The sequence below is a fragment of the Lepidothrix coronata genome, unplaced genomic scaffold (genome assembly GCF_001604755.1).
Source record: "Lepidothrix coronata isolate B3197 unplaced genomic scaffold, Lepidothrix_coronata-1.0 Scaffold59, whole genome shotgun sequence".
Classification (NCBI taxonomy): Eukaryota; Metazoa; Chordata; class Aves; order Passeriformes; family Pipridae; genus Lepidothrix; species Lepidothrix coronata.
The window spans coordinates 90,320-108,674 of NW_016690239.1; the positions used below are offsets into that span (position 1 = coordinate 90,320).

At 38.9% G+C, this 18,355-nt stretch overlaps 1 protein-coding gene across 1 annotated transcript in view; it reads right to left on the reverse strand.

Annotated features, from left to right (window-relative positions):
• Positions 1-1,614: 1,614 nt before the first annotated feature.
• Positions 1,615-18,355, reverse strand: part of NMT2 (N-myristoyltransferase 2) — a 33,333-nt gene continuing 16,592 nt past the window's right edge. The window contains exons 4-12 of the mRNA XM_017817110.1: positions 16,408-16,526; positions 16,220-16,311; positions 15,997-16,113; positions 15,140-15,310; positions 13,904-14,012; positions 10,281-10,451; positions 7,744-7,911; positions 3,495-3,632; positions 1,615-3,293 (exon numbers count right to left, since the gene is read on the reverse strand). Of these exons, the coding sequence (XP_017672599.1) occupies positions 3,273-3,293; positions 3,495-3,632; positions 7,744-7,911; positions 10,281-10,451; positions 13,904-14,012; positions 15,140-15,310; positions 15,997-16,113; positions 16,220-16,311; positions 16,408-16,526 (1,106 nt within the window). The 3' untranslated portion in view covers positions 1,615-3,272. The remainder of the gene's footprint in view (positions 3,294-3,494; positions 3,633-7,743; positions 7,912-10,280; positions 10,452-13,903; positions 14,013-15,139; positions 15,311-15,996; positions 16,114-16,219; positions 16,312-16,407; positions 16,527-18,355) is intronic.

An 18,355-nucleotide genomic window follows, 5' to 3' on the forward strand; every position in this document is an offset into this window, starting at 1 on the left:
ACAAGGATTAGCTTTGGTAAAGAACATAAGCACAGCAATCATCTTTCAAGCACTTTGCTGCCTGCCTGCAAGGATCTGTCTTCAGGGATTTGTGTCCCCTCTGAAGATAGGAAGTTACTTTGGGAAAGAAATGATGTTCTTACTTCAGCATCAAAAGATATTTAAAAAGGCGGGTGGGAAAGGTGGTGGAGCAAGCCTTACATGTGCCAATTTTTGTACAAACAACTATTGGGTTTTGAGGAGTCTTATCTTTATAGCAAGCCTAATGCACAGGTTCAAGTTTGGAAACAACAGAAGAGCCTCTCTTATTGAGCTGCTGACAGTGACACCCACACAGATATTCATCTATTGTTAAATACCTGCTTAGAAAGCGAAAGTGAGTTGCCACAATTTTCACCTCCCGAGTAACTGTCTTACTGTGTGCTTGTAGGCTGGGACACCTTCAAGATTCATGTCCTCTTGACGCTGTGATACTTCAGCAAAGCAGTACTTCTTCGAGGTGAAGAGCACTCAACAGGGACAGAAGAGACCATGCTGGATTGCACAGCTGTTAGGTAACACACAGGTTCATGAACAGAACTCTCCAGGAACTGCCCCAGCACTCAGGCTCAGCTGCCCACTTCCCTCATGCTCTGACCGATAAATTTGCTCCCAGTTATAGTGCTGCACAGCTTCTACAGGAGCATAACTCTGCCCTCCCTACCCTCAGTTAACATGGAAAGTGAGCTGGAAAATGAGACAGAAGTTTATCCCTTGGATTCAGAAGCAAACGGCACTGTTTTACCAGAACAGAGCAAAAGAGTGGCCACACTCCTTTCTTCATGTGCCCTAACCTGTAGATTTGGGCAGAAAGTCAGGCTGCAGGAAACCCAGGTTCAAGTCTGTCTTCTACCAGGACATAATTGGTCACATCATGGCCTCAGTTTTACAAACAACAGTACTTGGGAGGATTTGCCTTCTGATTTCAGAGAAGAGATGAGAAAAGAAAACACCTGCCTAACATTTCTTCCACGTGCATTGTTTTGAGGGGAAGGAAGGCAGAGAACATGAGTGTATCTTCCACCTGGCATTCAACACCACCCATCCAGATTAGGAAGAGCTGGGTTGTGACTGTTTCTTAGCAAGGAAGTACCTTATACATGAGGACAGAGCTGTGCTCTGCTGTCCCACCTCACATTAGACAGCCCCGAGCAAGGATTGACAAGGCTCTGCCCTTAGAACCTAAGCAGCCCACACTGAGCCCCTTGGTGAACTTCCTCCTCATCCCAGAGGGCTCCAGTGAGAATGCCCTGCCAGGGGGGCACCTTCATGCCTTTTGGGAGTTAAAAACTTAAGTCTTTGATGGAGTTGAGATTAAATCCTTCTTGTTATCTCAGATACCACTACCATCAATGATATTTTCAGGCACTTAATTCTCCTCAGGCCTCACATAGAGAGTCCAAACTTCCTCTGCACCATCTGTTGTAACTGCTACTAGCAGACTGCTACTAGCAGACAGGCCAGAGACATAAAGCCCAACTGCACCATTAGATCTCCTTTGAAGTCCTTTTAAATTCATGAGGTCCCAAGCTGGTGCACACCCAGGAGTCAGACAAACCACATTCAGTCCCTTCCTTTGTTTGAAGGAGGTCGGATGCTTTAATCACAGAGCTATAATGCAGTAAGGGAAAGTATCACTGTTTCTAGGGCAGAATCCTCTCACCACAATTCAACAAGAAAAATAAACCAAAACACAAACCATTCACACATTGGAAAAAGAGCAGGAAGAAAGAAAAACCCCACTGCTACAAGGAGGTGGGTAGGGCTATCAGTTATGAAGAACAGACAAATTTATCTTCATGTACAGAATTAAACTTTCAGCAAAATCTGCTGTCAGAATTACAGGCATGTTTAAAAGGAAAGTTAGACATTTGCATTTCATGAGATATTCAAGTCACATTCAAAAGATGCTCACAGCACAGAGGCTTCACTACCACAATTTGGCACTTTCAGCTAGAACAGTTTCTCAATGCAGATTTTCTCAGTGCTCCCATCCCATTACTGCAGCATCCATGAGCTGAAAGAACTGCTATCATATCTAGCTATGACACTACGCTGGAATGCATATAAAGTGCTTCAGAAGCCACTCCCGTTGCTGAGCATTCATGAGGGAATTAAAACAGCTCCACCCAACAATAGAGATCAGCCCTCCTACATTTCAGGAAGTGCAGTTACAGAGACTTCCAAGGACTGAGGGCAGAGCATTTCTCTTCTGCTTACCAGCCACATATATATAGCAAAACTTCTTGTTCCAAATTCAGGATAAAAACACTACCAGGAACAATTTATGAATACATATTTACACAAGATACTTTTCATTAGAATTACAGACTTCATAGGAAATCAAAGTAGACAAAGGAATATGTGCAATTTCGCAGAAGCGTTGAAAACATTCAAACTATAAACATCCTGATAGCACTACTAAAATTCTTAGTTTTACACACAGGCTGATGTTATTCTACTGAGGAAAAACTAAGGTTTTGTGCCACAACTGTAAATTAAGTACAGTAATGTATTATCATTCCGGCAACATAGATAACACCTGCACTGAACAGTGCGATACTGTTAAATCAATCCACTGATCTATTGAAGATCAAAGTACAAATCTGTATTTTTTATTGATTTGGCAGCGTTGCTTATGGAGAAACAAATGCACTAGTTAAACCAGTACATTGTCATACTGCTCCAGTTACAAAAGCATCCAGGACTTTCACAGAGCTACAAACGTATCGTACTTCTTGATTTTCCCCCAAATGATGATATCCACGTGAAGTAAATAAGCAAAGATACTGGAATTTGTATCCTTCATTCGGTTACACTGACAAACATACACCACCACTTAATAAATAGAAATGCAGCAGTTCATCCACATAATAGCAAATATTTTTGTACCCTAATCCACCACTGAAGTTCAGTTTGTACAAAACAGTCTTTTCTACAGAGTGGAAAAAAATACCTTCTTCTCATCAAGGTGCAAGCTAAGCTTTGAAACTTAAATGAATGTGCTTTTTATTCTTTTCATGGACAATAGAAGAGTTTCATGGGCCTTCTGATCTATCTGAAAATGCATAAATTTGGTCACATGTGGATGTTTTCATTGTTCAGATTTAATGGACTATTTCAGTATCACCGACGTTGTGCTTTTACTCCTCTTGAACAATACCATTCCAAGAGTTATGGAGATCAAATTAACTCAAAACGATGACCTCAGAGTTCTAGAAATGTGAGTGTCCTCATTGTAATACAAGACCAACCTAAAGAAAGAAGAAAAAAATAGTATTTTAGTTCAAGTATAGCAATAAATCTTAAAATCAGTAGTTTCCTGCACCTCAATTATGGATCATAAAAAGGGCCAATTAAAAAAGTTATTTTAAAACTTCTGCCCATTTTTGGCCAGTGTAGATTAATGTACAATTACATCTAATAGAATTCAGAAACTCTTTTTTCTCCTTTACCTTTTCAGATTCCATGCCCGGACACCTCCAGTTGTACAAATAATACTGCAAATTTCCATCTCCAATCCCGAACTTGAGTTTTTCCAGGAATGTTTTGTTTTCCATTAAGTCTAGTGCATTGAATACATCAAATCCTTTCTGGCAACAGCAAAACATTTTTAAAAAAAATTTTACTTTTTAAAGTTTCAAATGACACTTTACACAGTGGCATACAGTATCCAAGAGACTAGGCTAATTAAAAGGAAAAGAAGACAATGAAATAAATCTTGTCTTTTAATTAGGTACACACACAAGTCTATTCCCAATAAAAACTGAAGTATAAAGCACAGCTTTTCTTGAAGGTTATCTCCAGGAGGGTACAAATCTTATAGCCACTTTCAGGGTCTAAAGTCTGAAGAGTCCCTAAAGCATTTTCTGTGATTTTATCCTTACAGATACACATTTTTTAAAATCACATACAGTGTTTTGACACACATGGCCTATTCCAGCTGAAGCTGCATAAATACAGCCTATGGTGTTTTTCAATTTATCATTCTGTTAACAATAAAAATATTTCTGTGATTCAGTCCTTTTCTGAAATGCCATTGTCTTCAGAACTCAAATCTTTCAGGTGATAATCCCTCCCCTACTCATGCACCCTCTACCAACTCCTCTTTTCATAAATCTCCCAAATCACCACTCAGAGAGTCATTTTTTCTCTCAGAAGAGCCACATGGCCAAATCAGTCTCAAGAGTTTTGTGCAGCAATACAAACACACCCAAATCCTAACTTACTGTGAACTCTTAACAAGCAGCATAAACTCAAGGTCAGTTAAGCCATCAAAGTGACAACCAGCATGTACGGATAGCTGAATTTGCTTGGGGTGTGGATACAGAAGTCCATTTAAGTGCAACTAACTGCAAGGGATTCTGAACTAAGATCTTGCAGTCTTAACAGCACCAAGGTAGTGCACCAGCAGGACATGATGTACTCTTAAGACAAAAGTAAGTTACAAAACAATACTGCTCAATTACTTAAGTACAAGAAGATAGGGTAAGGAACATTCTTTACTCAGTATAAAAATCAGGTTTGTTTTTTTTTTTCTTTTAAATGAGCATCCCATATTAGGAAAAAAGGGGGTTGAGGAAAATGAGCATTTTTAAGATCCACATCAGGACTATTCAAAATAAAGTCACAAGCACAGACAGTGAGTTTTAGTAAGGTTTCCCACTACCTTGCAAAAAGATCACTCTGTGTGCAGATGAAGCTTTGCTAAGTTAAATGTGCTGTGAAAAACCACATAGAAACAAGACAAATAAGGTGGTGAGGATTTGACACTTAGCACTGAAAGCAGATTTTGGAATATTCCAAGTTAGTAATAGATAGTAACAGAAATCTCAGAAGGCAGGAAGGGAAGCAGGGGAGAATAGAGAAGCACTCTAGGTACAGACACATTAAACTCTGCAATTAAGCACTCAAAATTCAAATAAATTATGAACTCTACAGATGTAGTTTTAGTCCAGTATCTAAACATTAGCAGATTAGATTGAGGTTAGTATCTTATGAGAGGTATAAAAAGGTTCCTGTTCAAAGGTAGTTTCTTCACAGCTCTTCACAGACCATTGAAGCAGACTCAGAAGTGAATTTCTTCCTTGCTTCTAGGCTCTCTCCTGTTCTAGATCTAGAAACTGAGTATCATCTTCCACAATAAAATACATAGGGTTTTGGAGGGATTATCCTGATGCAAAATCCCACTTTCTGCACGCAGAATGCACGGAACCTAAGCAAATAACTCTAAATTCTGGGTTTTACTTTGAGGGTCATGTGTTTTATCCTGTAACTGCCAAGATTTTACTAGACTTAGTTCTAAGCTAATTTTATATAGTATGTTATGAAGATAAAAATAAACATTAAACGGGCACGCAAACCCTGAAAGCAATTTGCTGAGTTAAATTTGTACCTCCAAACCCTATTATCTGGAGTGAAAGTGCAGAAGGGACCATGGTGTGTTGTCCCCAGCCAAGAGCCAAACTCCCTCACAGCCTGTGGCTTGCTTCTCTCCCATAGGATGGGGAGAAAATAGAAGGAAGGCAAGATGTCCTGTGAATCGAAATAATGACAGTTTGATAGAGAAAGCAAAAGTGCAGGCACAAGCAAAGCAAAAAGAAAAATTCATTCACTACTTCCCATCAGCAGGCAGATGTCAAGCTCCTTCCTGGAAAGCAAGATCTCAGCATGCATGATTGTTAGGGAAGATAAATGCTATCCCTGGGAGTATCCCCCCTTCCTCCTCCCTTGCTTCAGCCTTTATTATGGAGCAGAACATCATACAGTATGCAATATCCCTTTGGTCACTTGGCATCAGCTCTCCTGGCTGTGTCCCAGCTTCTTGCCCACCCTCAGCCTACTCATGCTGGGGGAAAGAGAGAAAGCCTTGAGGCTGAGCAAGACCGTTCAGTAACAGCCAAAACACTGGTGTGTTATCAGCCCTGCTTTAGTTACAAAGAGCAGCACCATATGGGCTGCTAGGAAGAAAGTTAACTCCATCCCAGCCAGACTCGGTATGTTTGTAAACAGAAAGCTGTGAATAGGCCTGCATTTATCAGTTCTCTTTCCTTGCCTCAGCTCTCACCATGTAAAACTCAAGTGCCAGATCTACAAATGTAATTAGGCATCTAATGATGCAGACAGGCCCAGCAGTTACTTCTGAAATCCACAGGTGTGTAAATCCCATTATTTAATGGGATTTATATATATTGTAGCTATATTATGATCCACTCAAAAGAAAAGAATCACATGTCACATTCAGAGAGAAATGTACACAGGGGAAGGTATACATCCTTGCAGTTACACCACGTAACTGCCTCCAAACCTGTTCCATCTATGGCCTTTAAATGGCCAGACACTTGGCTCTCTGTGTCACACTTCAAATGGAGACCAACCATTATCCCTGTTTCCACCTTGATTTTTAAGAATCGGTACCAATATTTTTAGCCACTTCTGAAAATTACACTTGCCTTTTAAAGTCTGTTTCTGAACTTCCCTTTGTATAATTCTGGAGTCTGAGTAACAGGGTTCTGTATTCCCCATGACTATTCAGGAGTTTTCCTTGACAAATAATTACTGAACTACTTATAGGTCAACAGCCTCAGCAAGCAGTTCCTGTCATAGATGGCAGCTCAGCTGCAGGACTGAACGATCATGGCTGAGACAGACAAGTTGAAGACCATGGCTGCTATCATGCAGCCTGAAGTCTGAACAGAAGCAGCCTTTGCAGACCATCACTGGCTTCCTATAGGACCAACAAAAAAAATCCCTGTGCCACATGCCATGGCTCTGAGCGTGGTCATTCGGAGTACAGACTGGCCTGCGTTGAGCACTCACCTGGCAGGTGTGACACCACAAGCAGTGCGGCGGCAACACTTCAGTTGGAGAGGCAAGTGTCAAGCATGAAAAGCAGAAAACATGCCTGTGCTCTGCAGCATGTTGGGAATGGTTGCTAGAACAGATGCCATGGAGTGGATGGAGCCTGTGCAGTACTGTGAATTACCCAGGCTAAACAGGTCTGGGCCACAGAATACGTGACCATTGGTATTGACACTGCACTCCCATGAAACCCTGATGACTAAGAGCTGAGCATTAGTTTGTCATCAGACAGTACTAAACTCTTAAAATTCTTCTGCTTAAGAACTTCATTTATAGTCTTTTCCCCTCCATTCAATCAAACCATCTGTCAGTGTAATTCCATGCATGAAGGTATGCATAAAAGCTACAACATGACACCACCTACAAAGCCGCAGAGGTAGCAATTAGTAACACAATAAAATGATAAAGCTTACATAAATAAACTTTTATATTTTTTAGAAATAAAAAATAATTTAAAAACTAAAAATGTATTTGATAGAAGTTATTAATTAATCTCCAAGGGAAATTATTTTAGTGATACTTTCTGTTCTTCTGATACTTAGTGACTATGGTCATCGATGTACTCCTGGGTGTTTATACAGTTCAAGCTACTGCAAGTGCTTGATCTTTATGCACTTGTCACTCCCTAGCATCACTCAAAGTAAAAAGGAAAAACAAGCACTGTGCTTTGTACTTTGATATACATATTGTATATGTCTCATCAACTGCACTCTCTCTGTGCTGTGGACAGTAAAACTGAATGCAATGGCATGGATAAATTGCTGCCAGTTCTTACCTTGCCACCACTCCTAAGAATACTTTCGTGAATGAAGCATAAAGAAAACCAAACAACCCATAACTTACCAATTTGGCTATAATGAGTGCATCATTCATTAAGTCCAACAGGGGAGTCTCTGTATGAATATTGTAAAAGGAATAGGCAGCTTTGAGGCTTTTATGAACAGGATGATGCATCACTGTTGAAGGTAATGTGTAGAAGCTCAGGAAGTCTGTTAAAATACCATTTGAGCCCTACAAGAAAAACCCAAACCCAAACAAGTTAATTAATAAGAAGTAACAGCTCAGTTATTGGTTAGGCTAACAGGGCAGTTCTACACAAGGTAAGTAGTAAATCCAGAAAGGTTTGTGCACTGTAAGTATTATGGTATAACAACTAATCTTGGCTAAGATTTGAGGAAACAAACATTTAAATTTTTCTAGTCTATTATACCACTAACACTTTGACAAGCAGTTGTCAAAGCAGTTCAGTTTGTTTCTCAAGCTTAGTCTGCTATAGAGAGAGCTAACAAAGCATACTTCCAAAAAAAAAGTATGTAGGTGTTTTTCCAACTGATTTTTAACAAAATATTAAGGATATTTTTAAAAATCTGATGATGTTAATGTTGAGGAATAATTTTCTCATCTTTCTAAAAATAGAGAAAAAATATACTGTGCTGGTGTACAAAGCATATTTAAATCAGCTTATGATTATTAATCACCAAGCACAAGCAACTATCTGGATAACAGTGCTAAATCACATTGAAATTTTAATAAAACCAACAGTCATCAAAAAAGGTGCTTGTGCAGAAATTTAAAATATACTACATAAAACTTCTTAATATTTCACGCACCTAAGGAAATTTAACCATCTCCAAGAGCATAGATTAACAGGAAATGGGAAATAATTATAACATGGGTAAAAAAACTACCCAGATTTTCTCTCCTGGTATTTCCAAGAAGATAAGGCAAAGGAGACACACAAATGCTCATTACTGCTTGTTTGCTTTATTTTTGAATGACTAGTGCTCACTATTTAGTGCTCAATGAAGGACCTCACATGGATCCTTAAATTAACTGTACTGCTACAGTAAAAAGTAAAACAGTTGAACCCATCACATGCAGAAAAGCTATTTGTCTTAGAGCAGGTACGGAGCCTGTAGTAGAGAGTAACAGAAAAATTATTAAGTCACTCACTGAATTCAGTAAGGATGATGAAAATGTTAACTCAGAAATTATAAAGAGTATTTTAAGGTTTTAGCTCTGCACATTACAAAGATGATTTAAAAGTCTGACACTAACATCTCCAGGTTACAATCTCCAGCATTAACAAACTTCCATTTTCTATAGTGAAAAACTAGTTCAAGAGATAGTGTAAAACAAGCAATTAAAGACTCTGCTGTTCAGTTAGAATGGCACTGCCAGTGTGACATTCACGCTGATCCTGGTGCTTCTGGGCTCTCCTGCAGGTTTCAAGTCACAAACAAAGCCAAAAGCCGACTCAGGGAGCAGGGCGGAGGGCAGGGAGAAGGTGTGGAAAAAGAAGGAGGGACTATAAATGAGAAAATGGAAAAGCCCAATGAGCACTAGACCCACTAAAAAGTAAGTAGAAAGCTAAACTTGGACAATGACAACTGATGAGCAGGACCACTCATCTCCAGCAGCACTAAGTTTCCTAACTCAGCTGAGGCTCCTGTACAAATTCAGGCTGCAGTGTGGGAACACTGAGCTTCACAACCTGCAGCTTCTATGAGGAGCTGGTAGGTTTAAGGATGTTACTGCTGATCATTTTTAAATAACGTTATTACTTTAAACAAAGTTATACACTATCTAAATATGATGTCTATAACTGATTTTGTATGGACTCAAAGGGAAGAGCATATCTTTCTCCACTAGCTTTATTGCACCCATTCCAAATGCTCATCTTTTCCTGCATTTGCTTATTTTGAGAGGAGCATTAGCACCAACCGTTTGGAAGGTGGAGGTGGTAGATGTATAAATATATTATATGTAGATATATACTATATATATATATACAGAAATTCAAACATATATATACATACATTTATTGAAAAAAACCCACATTTTACTGAAGCAGATCATCAAAAACCATAATTTTCCCAGCAGTTCCATCTAAAATTTGGTTTAAAAATAAAGAATTTTTTACTGGTGTGTGGCAGAAACATTTACACCTGAGAGATTGACAGTCAATTCAAACCAAATCCTTATCTCAGTCACTGCATCATTCTTCTTTTTTTTCTAGAAAAGGAGGTTTGAAAATCACTGCTTATTATCATGTCATATCTCTGCGAAAAAAGAATCAAGAAATGCACGTGGAAGAGCTGACCTTAAAGTATGTAAAGTTCTTTGTTGTAATCTTGCCAAGATAGTGATATTTCAAAATTCTTTAAGATATCCTATTATAAGAGCACTGCAGTTTATCACAACCAAACTTTTTTTTGTTAACAGAATGCAATAAAAAGAACAAAACCTGTAATCATGATATCAAGTTCTACCTATAACACACATTTTTCATACTGCCCACATTTCAAAAACTTGATGCTGATATAACTATTGTAAGTGGCATTCACATATACATTCATATCTGTTAGGGCGTATTTTACCTCCACCACGTAAGTGTCAATAATATGATCCCGAGGCAGGAACCAGTGGGCTACTTCTTCTTCATCCATCACAGGAGCAAGATTAAACTGTTTCAAGTAAGTGTTGATTAATTCTTGTACTGCTTTAGTATCTTTTTGTTCCATTGGTCTCAAACCTGAAGTCTTTGTGGCCTTATTGTAACAAAGGAAAAATACACGTTAAGATGTTGAAAGGAAAACTGCAAACACAGCAAAGGCTGAAAGTAGGTTGCAGAGTCACTACACTTGCTATAATGCATTCATTATTAGTCTACTTCATCCCAGCCACCTAATTCATTATGCTATTTTACAAATGGCTTTCAATCAGAATTCCCTCTCTTCTAATTATTGAAACAGTCTGGGGCACTTCAGTCTTTATATTTCATTATTGAAAGAGCTACATTTCTCCAGAGAAAGACATACCATTGCCAACAGCTTAGACTTTGTGCAGTTTGTGTTTTGCTTTTTTTTTTTAGGTCAGTTTATTTCTTACTTTCTTCTAAACTACCTAGGGCCCAGACACAGAAACAAACCAATGAAACTTGTGTATCAGAAGTTAATCTGAAGACAAGAACACAAGCAATTCAAACTTACAGTCAAACTATACATCAAAATCAGCTGATAAAGTTTAATTAGAAATTATTTAACAAAAAAAATTCCAAAGACTGCTTAGTGTACTACTACCTATTCTTAGCATTTGCAAACTCCCTTGCTGACCCAAGTTTCTATACAGGCACAACTGCTATTCTGTTAACAAGAAAGCTTCTCATAACTTACAGCTGCCTGAAATGAAAAACCTACAGTACTTAAACAGTTTTTTTTTTTACTTTAAACATCAGAAGAGAAAAAAATTGCCTTCTAGTACTATGCAATTAATTTAAACAAGCGAAGGTGATTAAAAATTTCTTGCAAGATTTTGTTAGCTTTCCTGACTATTTCCTTTTAGAGAGGCTAACACTTGTTCTCTTCAGAGCTCATTTATCCTGCTTCGTCTGCCTGAGCTACATACTTGGGCACGTATCACATTAATCATAGCAAAGTCAATTGCAAGAGCAGCCAGGTAGAGACTTGATTACTGGAAGCCTGAAATTAGTGTAGCTGATTAGGCTTTGGCCAAAAGGCATTATTCTGGGGGAGGTATTATTGATGCACTCCGGGAGTCAGCAGCCAGATGAGAAATCAAGGCACATTTTGCTGCAGCTCTGGACTGTGTTTAGTCTTCCTGCTTTTCTGAGCAGCCTGGGACTATGGTTTGACTCCACAACAGCACATCACCTATATTTTAAAATGCCTTTATTCCATAAGGGTGTACACCTGACTAACAGAAAGGATGGAGGAAAACGAGCTGGGCTGGAACATCTTTTTCTCCCAGCAATGCTCAGAATGTCCACCAGTAAATGATCATTTGCAACCCCAAAAATGAGGGAAAGTGTACAGAACTGGGCTAAAATTTGTTTCTCTGCTTCACATATCAAGCTGCACTGGTCACACATTCTTGTGACTATCCAGTGTCAGGATCTCAGTCAGTCAGGAAAAGACATACAAACATGCTCCTCTCCTTACTCTAAATACAGACAAAATCTACCTCTTTCAGAAAACTCCTTTCTCAAGAGATTAAACACTTAGAAAAAAAACAACTTTTACTTTTCGTATCTAAAGGTATGTGCACAGCCTTTAGCGAGGGTAGTATTTATTAATTACAGTACTTATTATATCTGAAAACCTTTTTAATTCAGCCTGTTCAAGTGATTAGGAACGATTAATTCTCTTAAAGGGAGATGAGCTCCCAGTGGCAATGATATTCCAAGGACGCTAAGAAAAGAGGTTAAAATGCAAGAAACAGTGTTTGGTGCTGAGGGACAGGATAGCATGGCCTGAATTGTCAAATTTGTGTGACAGTCCTGTTTATGATAACAGCCTGAGACTCAGAAAAAAGATTCTCAACAGCACTTAAACCCTTTCTCGGGGAAAAAAACAACATCCAAATAAACCCAAAGCACAAGACTTAGAGAGAAAATATTAGCACAAAGATTAAATCTTCATTTTCTATGGGAGAAGTTCCCAAATCCAGTCTAAAAATAAATAACTGAGGTATATGGATTCCTACATCATTTAGTTTTAAAAGCTGATTTTGAAAGCACCCATTTTCTATTTGCACTTCTGTGTACAGTATATGTTTGCCTTACCTATAGTAATGAGATACGATGTATTATTTGTTTTCCATAATTCACTTTTCTGTTGAAATTGGGTTTTATGCTAAAGGAAGATGATCAGGGTATAAATGCTGTTTCTAATGACTCTCTGTAGTTTTGGTACTGTAAGTAAGATCCTTATTCTTTAAACTATTCGCTTCCTGAGTTGTTTCCATGAGAAATGTTACTAGAGTTGCCACCAAAACCTGTATTTGAAATTGTATACTGCACTTTTTCAGACTTTTAAAAATGTCTTCAAGATTTGATGGAAGCTATATTTAGCTTTCCAAGATTAAAACCTAATTAATTTGGTTATTAATTCTTAAGCTCTGAAAAGTGCTGCCCTGCACGCAAGGGAGAAGCTGCGTGTGCAGCACAGTTGGCACGCAGGCAGTGCAGGAAACGAGTCTCTCCGACAGCAGCAGGAGCACAGATCAAGCCATGGCACGTGCTTTATTCCAAGGAGTGCTCAGTGTACCACTCAAATATTTCAGCAGTAGGAGAATCTGCAGCATCAAGCTAACAAGACACAGTTCTCCAAAATCAGATAAATTATTACAAAGTACTATGAGTGAGGAAAAACGCGTGTTTTTAACCAAAAGAATAGGTTTGTTTTAATAAAAGAAGGTCTACTGATAAGGTACGGGTAAAGTATACTCTGCAATCCCTTCGAATTGAAAGGTGGCTTTTACAAGCAAAGAAATTATTTTCACCATAAAGCTCAGACTGACTTCTATAGGCTATTAATGACAGCAATGAGATTTTTTAGTAGTACATAGTACTTATACTGACTTGCCCTGTCATGGAAATTGCACCCTAAGGCTTTTTGCAAGCTTAACTATTAGCTGCAAACATGAGAAAAAATATTTTTAACTAACCTAGCTATGCTAGAACACAGTACACAACATACTGAGGTGGCTTTTGCTGAGCCTGCTCATTGCAAAGAACAACATTCTCTGGCTGAACAGAAAAGGATGTGAATTAGAGTGGAATCAAGAATATGACTGTACTCAGCCAAGCTGCTGATGGACTTCTCTGAGAATTTTAAGACATGAACTGTTGATTTTCTGTACCAGTAATCTCTTAACAGATTAAACATACTGAGAATAGTCTTATGCATCTTCAACTCAATCCCACATGTTTATGAAGTCAAGGTTTCTGGGGTTTTTTCCTTTGTTTAAGGATTTTAGGTCAAAATTTATGTTTTCTCCATACAGAGATCAAGATTTCCGGCAACAGCCTCCTCTGTTTAGTATAGCCCTTAATGTCTTTTTCATCAACCAGAGATTATTTTTTTTAATGTCCTGCACACACTGCCTTTACACAGAAAAGCCTGTGCTGTCAGAGACAGATGGAAGGTTATTTTAGGCTTCACAATAACTGTGGGGATTCTCTAGAAGTCATACTGCTTACATCAGGAAGTCTGTAGAGCTTCATTGTTCTTTGTAGAGTCATGTTTCTACTCAAATGTGAAAATTTCACCTCCACCAATTTTCTGGGATTTAGTGATCGATGCCAATACCTGGAAATAAAATTAATAATGAGTTTAAATACTATTTTAAGTGTCAGCTTTACTTGCATCCATTTCCCTGCTTTACTGCATTGCTCCTTTCCTCTCCAAATTTGTTTCTAAGCAAGCCTGTACTATGTCTGTAAGAAGCTTAAGCAACAAAAAAATTAAGGAAAAGCTATATCCAAGCAATAGCTTTTAAACAGGCCTGCTATCACAGTATTTTGAATTTAAGCAAATGCTTTTTGATACAGAATGAGTGAGCACAGAGTTAAACATTTTAGTACTTATCATAGCTCTGAAAATCTCACCATACTTACATGGATAACATTTATTTTCTTGTGCAGACAGGACGCTCTGCTCATGTCTAAGCCTTTTGTTGAAGATCTCCCCTTCCTGGGAGATCACTGAGTAACAGATCACTGTTACTGTGTTACTAACACAGCATGGCTTTTTTTCCCCCCCATCCTTCCTTACTTACAGGATCTTTGCTGTTGGTAGGTACAAAACGATTTCAAATAAAAAACTACTCTGTCCTCCAGAATGCTAGACAGCTGGACTAAAACTGCAGGAACTGAACCTTTCCTAGTAGAAATATAATCCACTCCAAGCAAATGAAATTATACTTGGTTGTAACTCTTCCCACATGGCAGTTGTCCCATCTTTATCAAATGCCAATCAAGACCTCCTTTCTCCAGGAAAGATGAAAGTATCTCAAAAAAGCAAATCATACAATTCCCAGAAATGCTCTGCCATCTCTGGCAAGCAACCAGGTCAACAGGGAAGTGTCCCAGCAGGGAAACAGGCCACTTGAAAAAACACAGGTATACAATTTTGTCAATGCTAGCATGGCTTTCACCACAAGGTCAACAGAAATATTGATTAGCCTATTTAAGGTATGCTAACAAACCCAAAATTAAATTTTAGTCTGAGAAGCTGTTTTATCCAAGGCACGGGGAAGGTGGGGGGGAATCAAAAAAACCAACCCTGACAAAGATTCAGCCCTTCAGCTTAGTCAAGGCCACAACATTTAACAACTTTGAATTTTATGCTTTTATTGTTTCTAGGCAATTACATTAAATTTTCTTTAAAATGACTGCTGTAGGAACCAATGTTATTAGGAGCATCACCTAGGTTACCTGCAAGTGGCCACAGGTTTGGGAAGTACCACTCCAGCAGTGTAAACAGCTTGAAAAATTCCTTCCAGGTTTACTCTTCTGGTTATTTCCCGAATTAGTACAGGTGCTACCCGTTTAGATCTCAGTTTCTTATGGACACACAGAAAATTGATTTCTACCATTTTCTTCACACTAAAAGGACAATAAATAGAGGAAAAATTAAAGAAAGTTACACAGTGCATGTTTTCATTTGCATAATTACAGTTTCCCACATTTTGACAGAAGAATTTGAAGTAAGAATAAATTGGCCTGTGACAAAGTACATCTGCAACAAATACTACTCTATGATACTGTGACTGTAATGGCAAATTGTGCAATATGCAAGCTAAGTCTAACGTGTTTGCTATAGTCCCTTTTCAAAGCTCTATTCTATCAAGACTCAACCAATTGCCTTACTTTAGGATGCAGAAGGGCATCCAAGCACATGTTATATGGTACCATTATGCTTTATGTTCGTCAGTGTACAAACACTTGTCCAAGAAGACTAGCTGACTATCCTTTAAATACTTTCCAGTATGGTCAGAAAATTGTATGCCATTATCTGTATCATTCATCAGTAAGAAAATTCCTTATATATTTATTAATAGTCTTCATGCAATGAGCTCACAAGTTTGGTTTTTTTTTTTAAGGGAGGAAGAAGGGGAAGTGGTGAGAAGAGTAAAAAAAAAAGTCTGCTACATACACAGGATTCTTCTGACTCTTTATGATCAGTGAGCCTCCTTCTCTCTTTTTAAGTTTTCTATAGCAATGGACACCAGTTGAAGATTTGTTTTGTGGCATTATTCTTTTACAAACACAAAACTAATGGCGCATTTTACCTGTCATATATACGAATACTTGCAGGGATGGCACTTATGAATCCTACCAGTTTTTTGTTTGAAGACACTCTAACCCCACAGTGCCACTGGGGTAACCAGCCTGGAGGACGTAACGCCCTAGAATTGATGACAGAAATAATTACAAATTACTGCCTAAGAAGATGTAATAAAAACACCTTTCTTTGCACTTCAGGCAGAACAGAATGTGGAACTTGCTACTCACCACAGAAGAAATTCAGGCGAATAATCAAACCTAAACATATTATCATCATCTTCTACGTAATTCTCATTTAACAGTGTGTATAACTCCTTCAGCTGAAAACACACACAAAAAAATACAAAGATTTATCCATGCATCAATGAGAATAAACTTGAATTATTTTAGATACATATAAAAATTGTTTTACTTACAACTTCGGCATTGCTAAGATCCAATGTGTCCCACATAAAACCTTGTGGCAAAGAATATGGCTCTAGGCGGACATTGTCCTTATCTGGTTCAATTGCACCATGTGAAGTTATAACTTCATCTTTTGATGGAGGAGGGGGGGAAAAAAAACCCAAAAAACTGTTATATTGCTAGCTTTCCTGATAGTTCTCTAAACTGCATTTAATTCACATCATGTATTGTCTCATAATTATGTGATAGGAACATGAAGCTTTTAAAAAATGGTGAAAAAATTAGTATTATTAGTTTACACTACTTTTCATTCTCACAGATCACATTCAGACCAATGACTGTCTTGTCAGAAAATTTATAGATATGCACAGAACCACTCTACCTCAACTGATACCCACTATTTCATAACACAGGACAACTTATCAGCACATGCACAGCACTTAGCAAGCCACGAGATCCACAGTCTCATTATGAGAGACATGTTGTACTCACATCTAACAAGCTCAGATCTTGTTTACCACCGACTTGAACAGACCTGATCTCAACAGGATTACTCAGGAGCAGTGGCACAGCAAAGCCAGAGCATTTAAAAGATACTGCTGATACGTGAGAAGTGTTCCTAAAATCCTACATGAAGGCATGCTTTCTTCTCCTCCCTTACTTTACAACTCCGGTCCCTCAGTGTACAGCTATTGACAGCTGCTGTTCCTCTTCTATGGAGCAGCACATGCTAAATCATAGAATCATCTAGGCTGGAAAAGACTTTTAAGATCATAATCTAACCACTAACCTTACACTGCCAAGCCTGCCAGTAAACCATCATATCTACATATCTTTTCAAAACGTCCAGGCTGGTGAGTCTACCACTTCCCTGGGGAGCATTTTCCAATGCTCTGCAACCCCTTCAGTAAAGACATTTTTCCTAACATCCAATCTAAATCTCCCCTGGCACAACCCAAGGCCATTTCCTGTTGTTCTATCACTTGTTATCTGGGAGAAGAGGCTGACCCCCACCTTGCTACAATCTCTTTCAGGTACTTGTAGAGAGCAATAAGGTCCCCCCAAGCCTCTTTTTCTCCAGGCTAAACAACCTCAATTGCTCCTCATAAGACTTGTGCTCCAGACCCTTCAGAAGCTTTGTTGCCTTTCTCTGGCCACACTCCAGCAACTCAGCACTCTTTCTTGTAGCACTGTCTTTTATGGCAGTAGCCAGATTATGTTCTAAGGGCTTTGGACCTTCTGATTTTCTCCCTGCATTACCTCACAGCATCCCTACAGGCCTCCTGAGTTGTCAGCCCCTCCTCCAAAGGCCATAAACCATCATTCTCTTTCCTGAATTCCTCTGGTGGTGCGTGCGCCCCATCCCTCCTTAGGCCTGCTCTACAATCTCAGGAGTTCCTGATAAGCCTTGACCAAACTACCAAAGTTAGGCCGTGAAACATCCCTTGACCATAACAGAAGCTCCAGCATAGTAAAGGTGGGAGCGACACTGACTGTATCAGGATCATCCACTGCCTGAACAAGGTGGGGAACAAAGAATAATCATTTATCCCCAGATAATGTTACCCCCTGACAGCCTTGGAACACTATTTACCTGAACTGTAGCCAAAGTGAAATGGTACCACTGCTACTGGACCTTTTTTTTTTTTCCCCAAAAAAAGCAGTTACCAATGTGGGTTATGGCCAGGATGGAAACTTACTGATGACTAAAGCCAGTCACCTTGCAACCTCATGAAGAGGGGCCCTAAGTGAGGCCCTTTAAGCTGTCCTGGACGACAGTGGGCTGCACCAGCACCTCCCTCTGAGTGGGAAGCCTCTCAGAGCTTGTAAACCCCAAGTCTGCGATATTCCAAAGACTGCTGCTGAGGTCAAGGCCTAGGCTGACACCCCTGCTCCTCGAGGCTCAACCCTTCCTGCTGAGAAATGGAAATGGACTTGATGTGAGTATGTCACCGAACT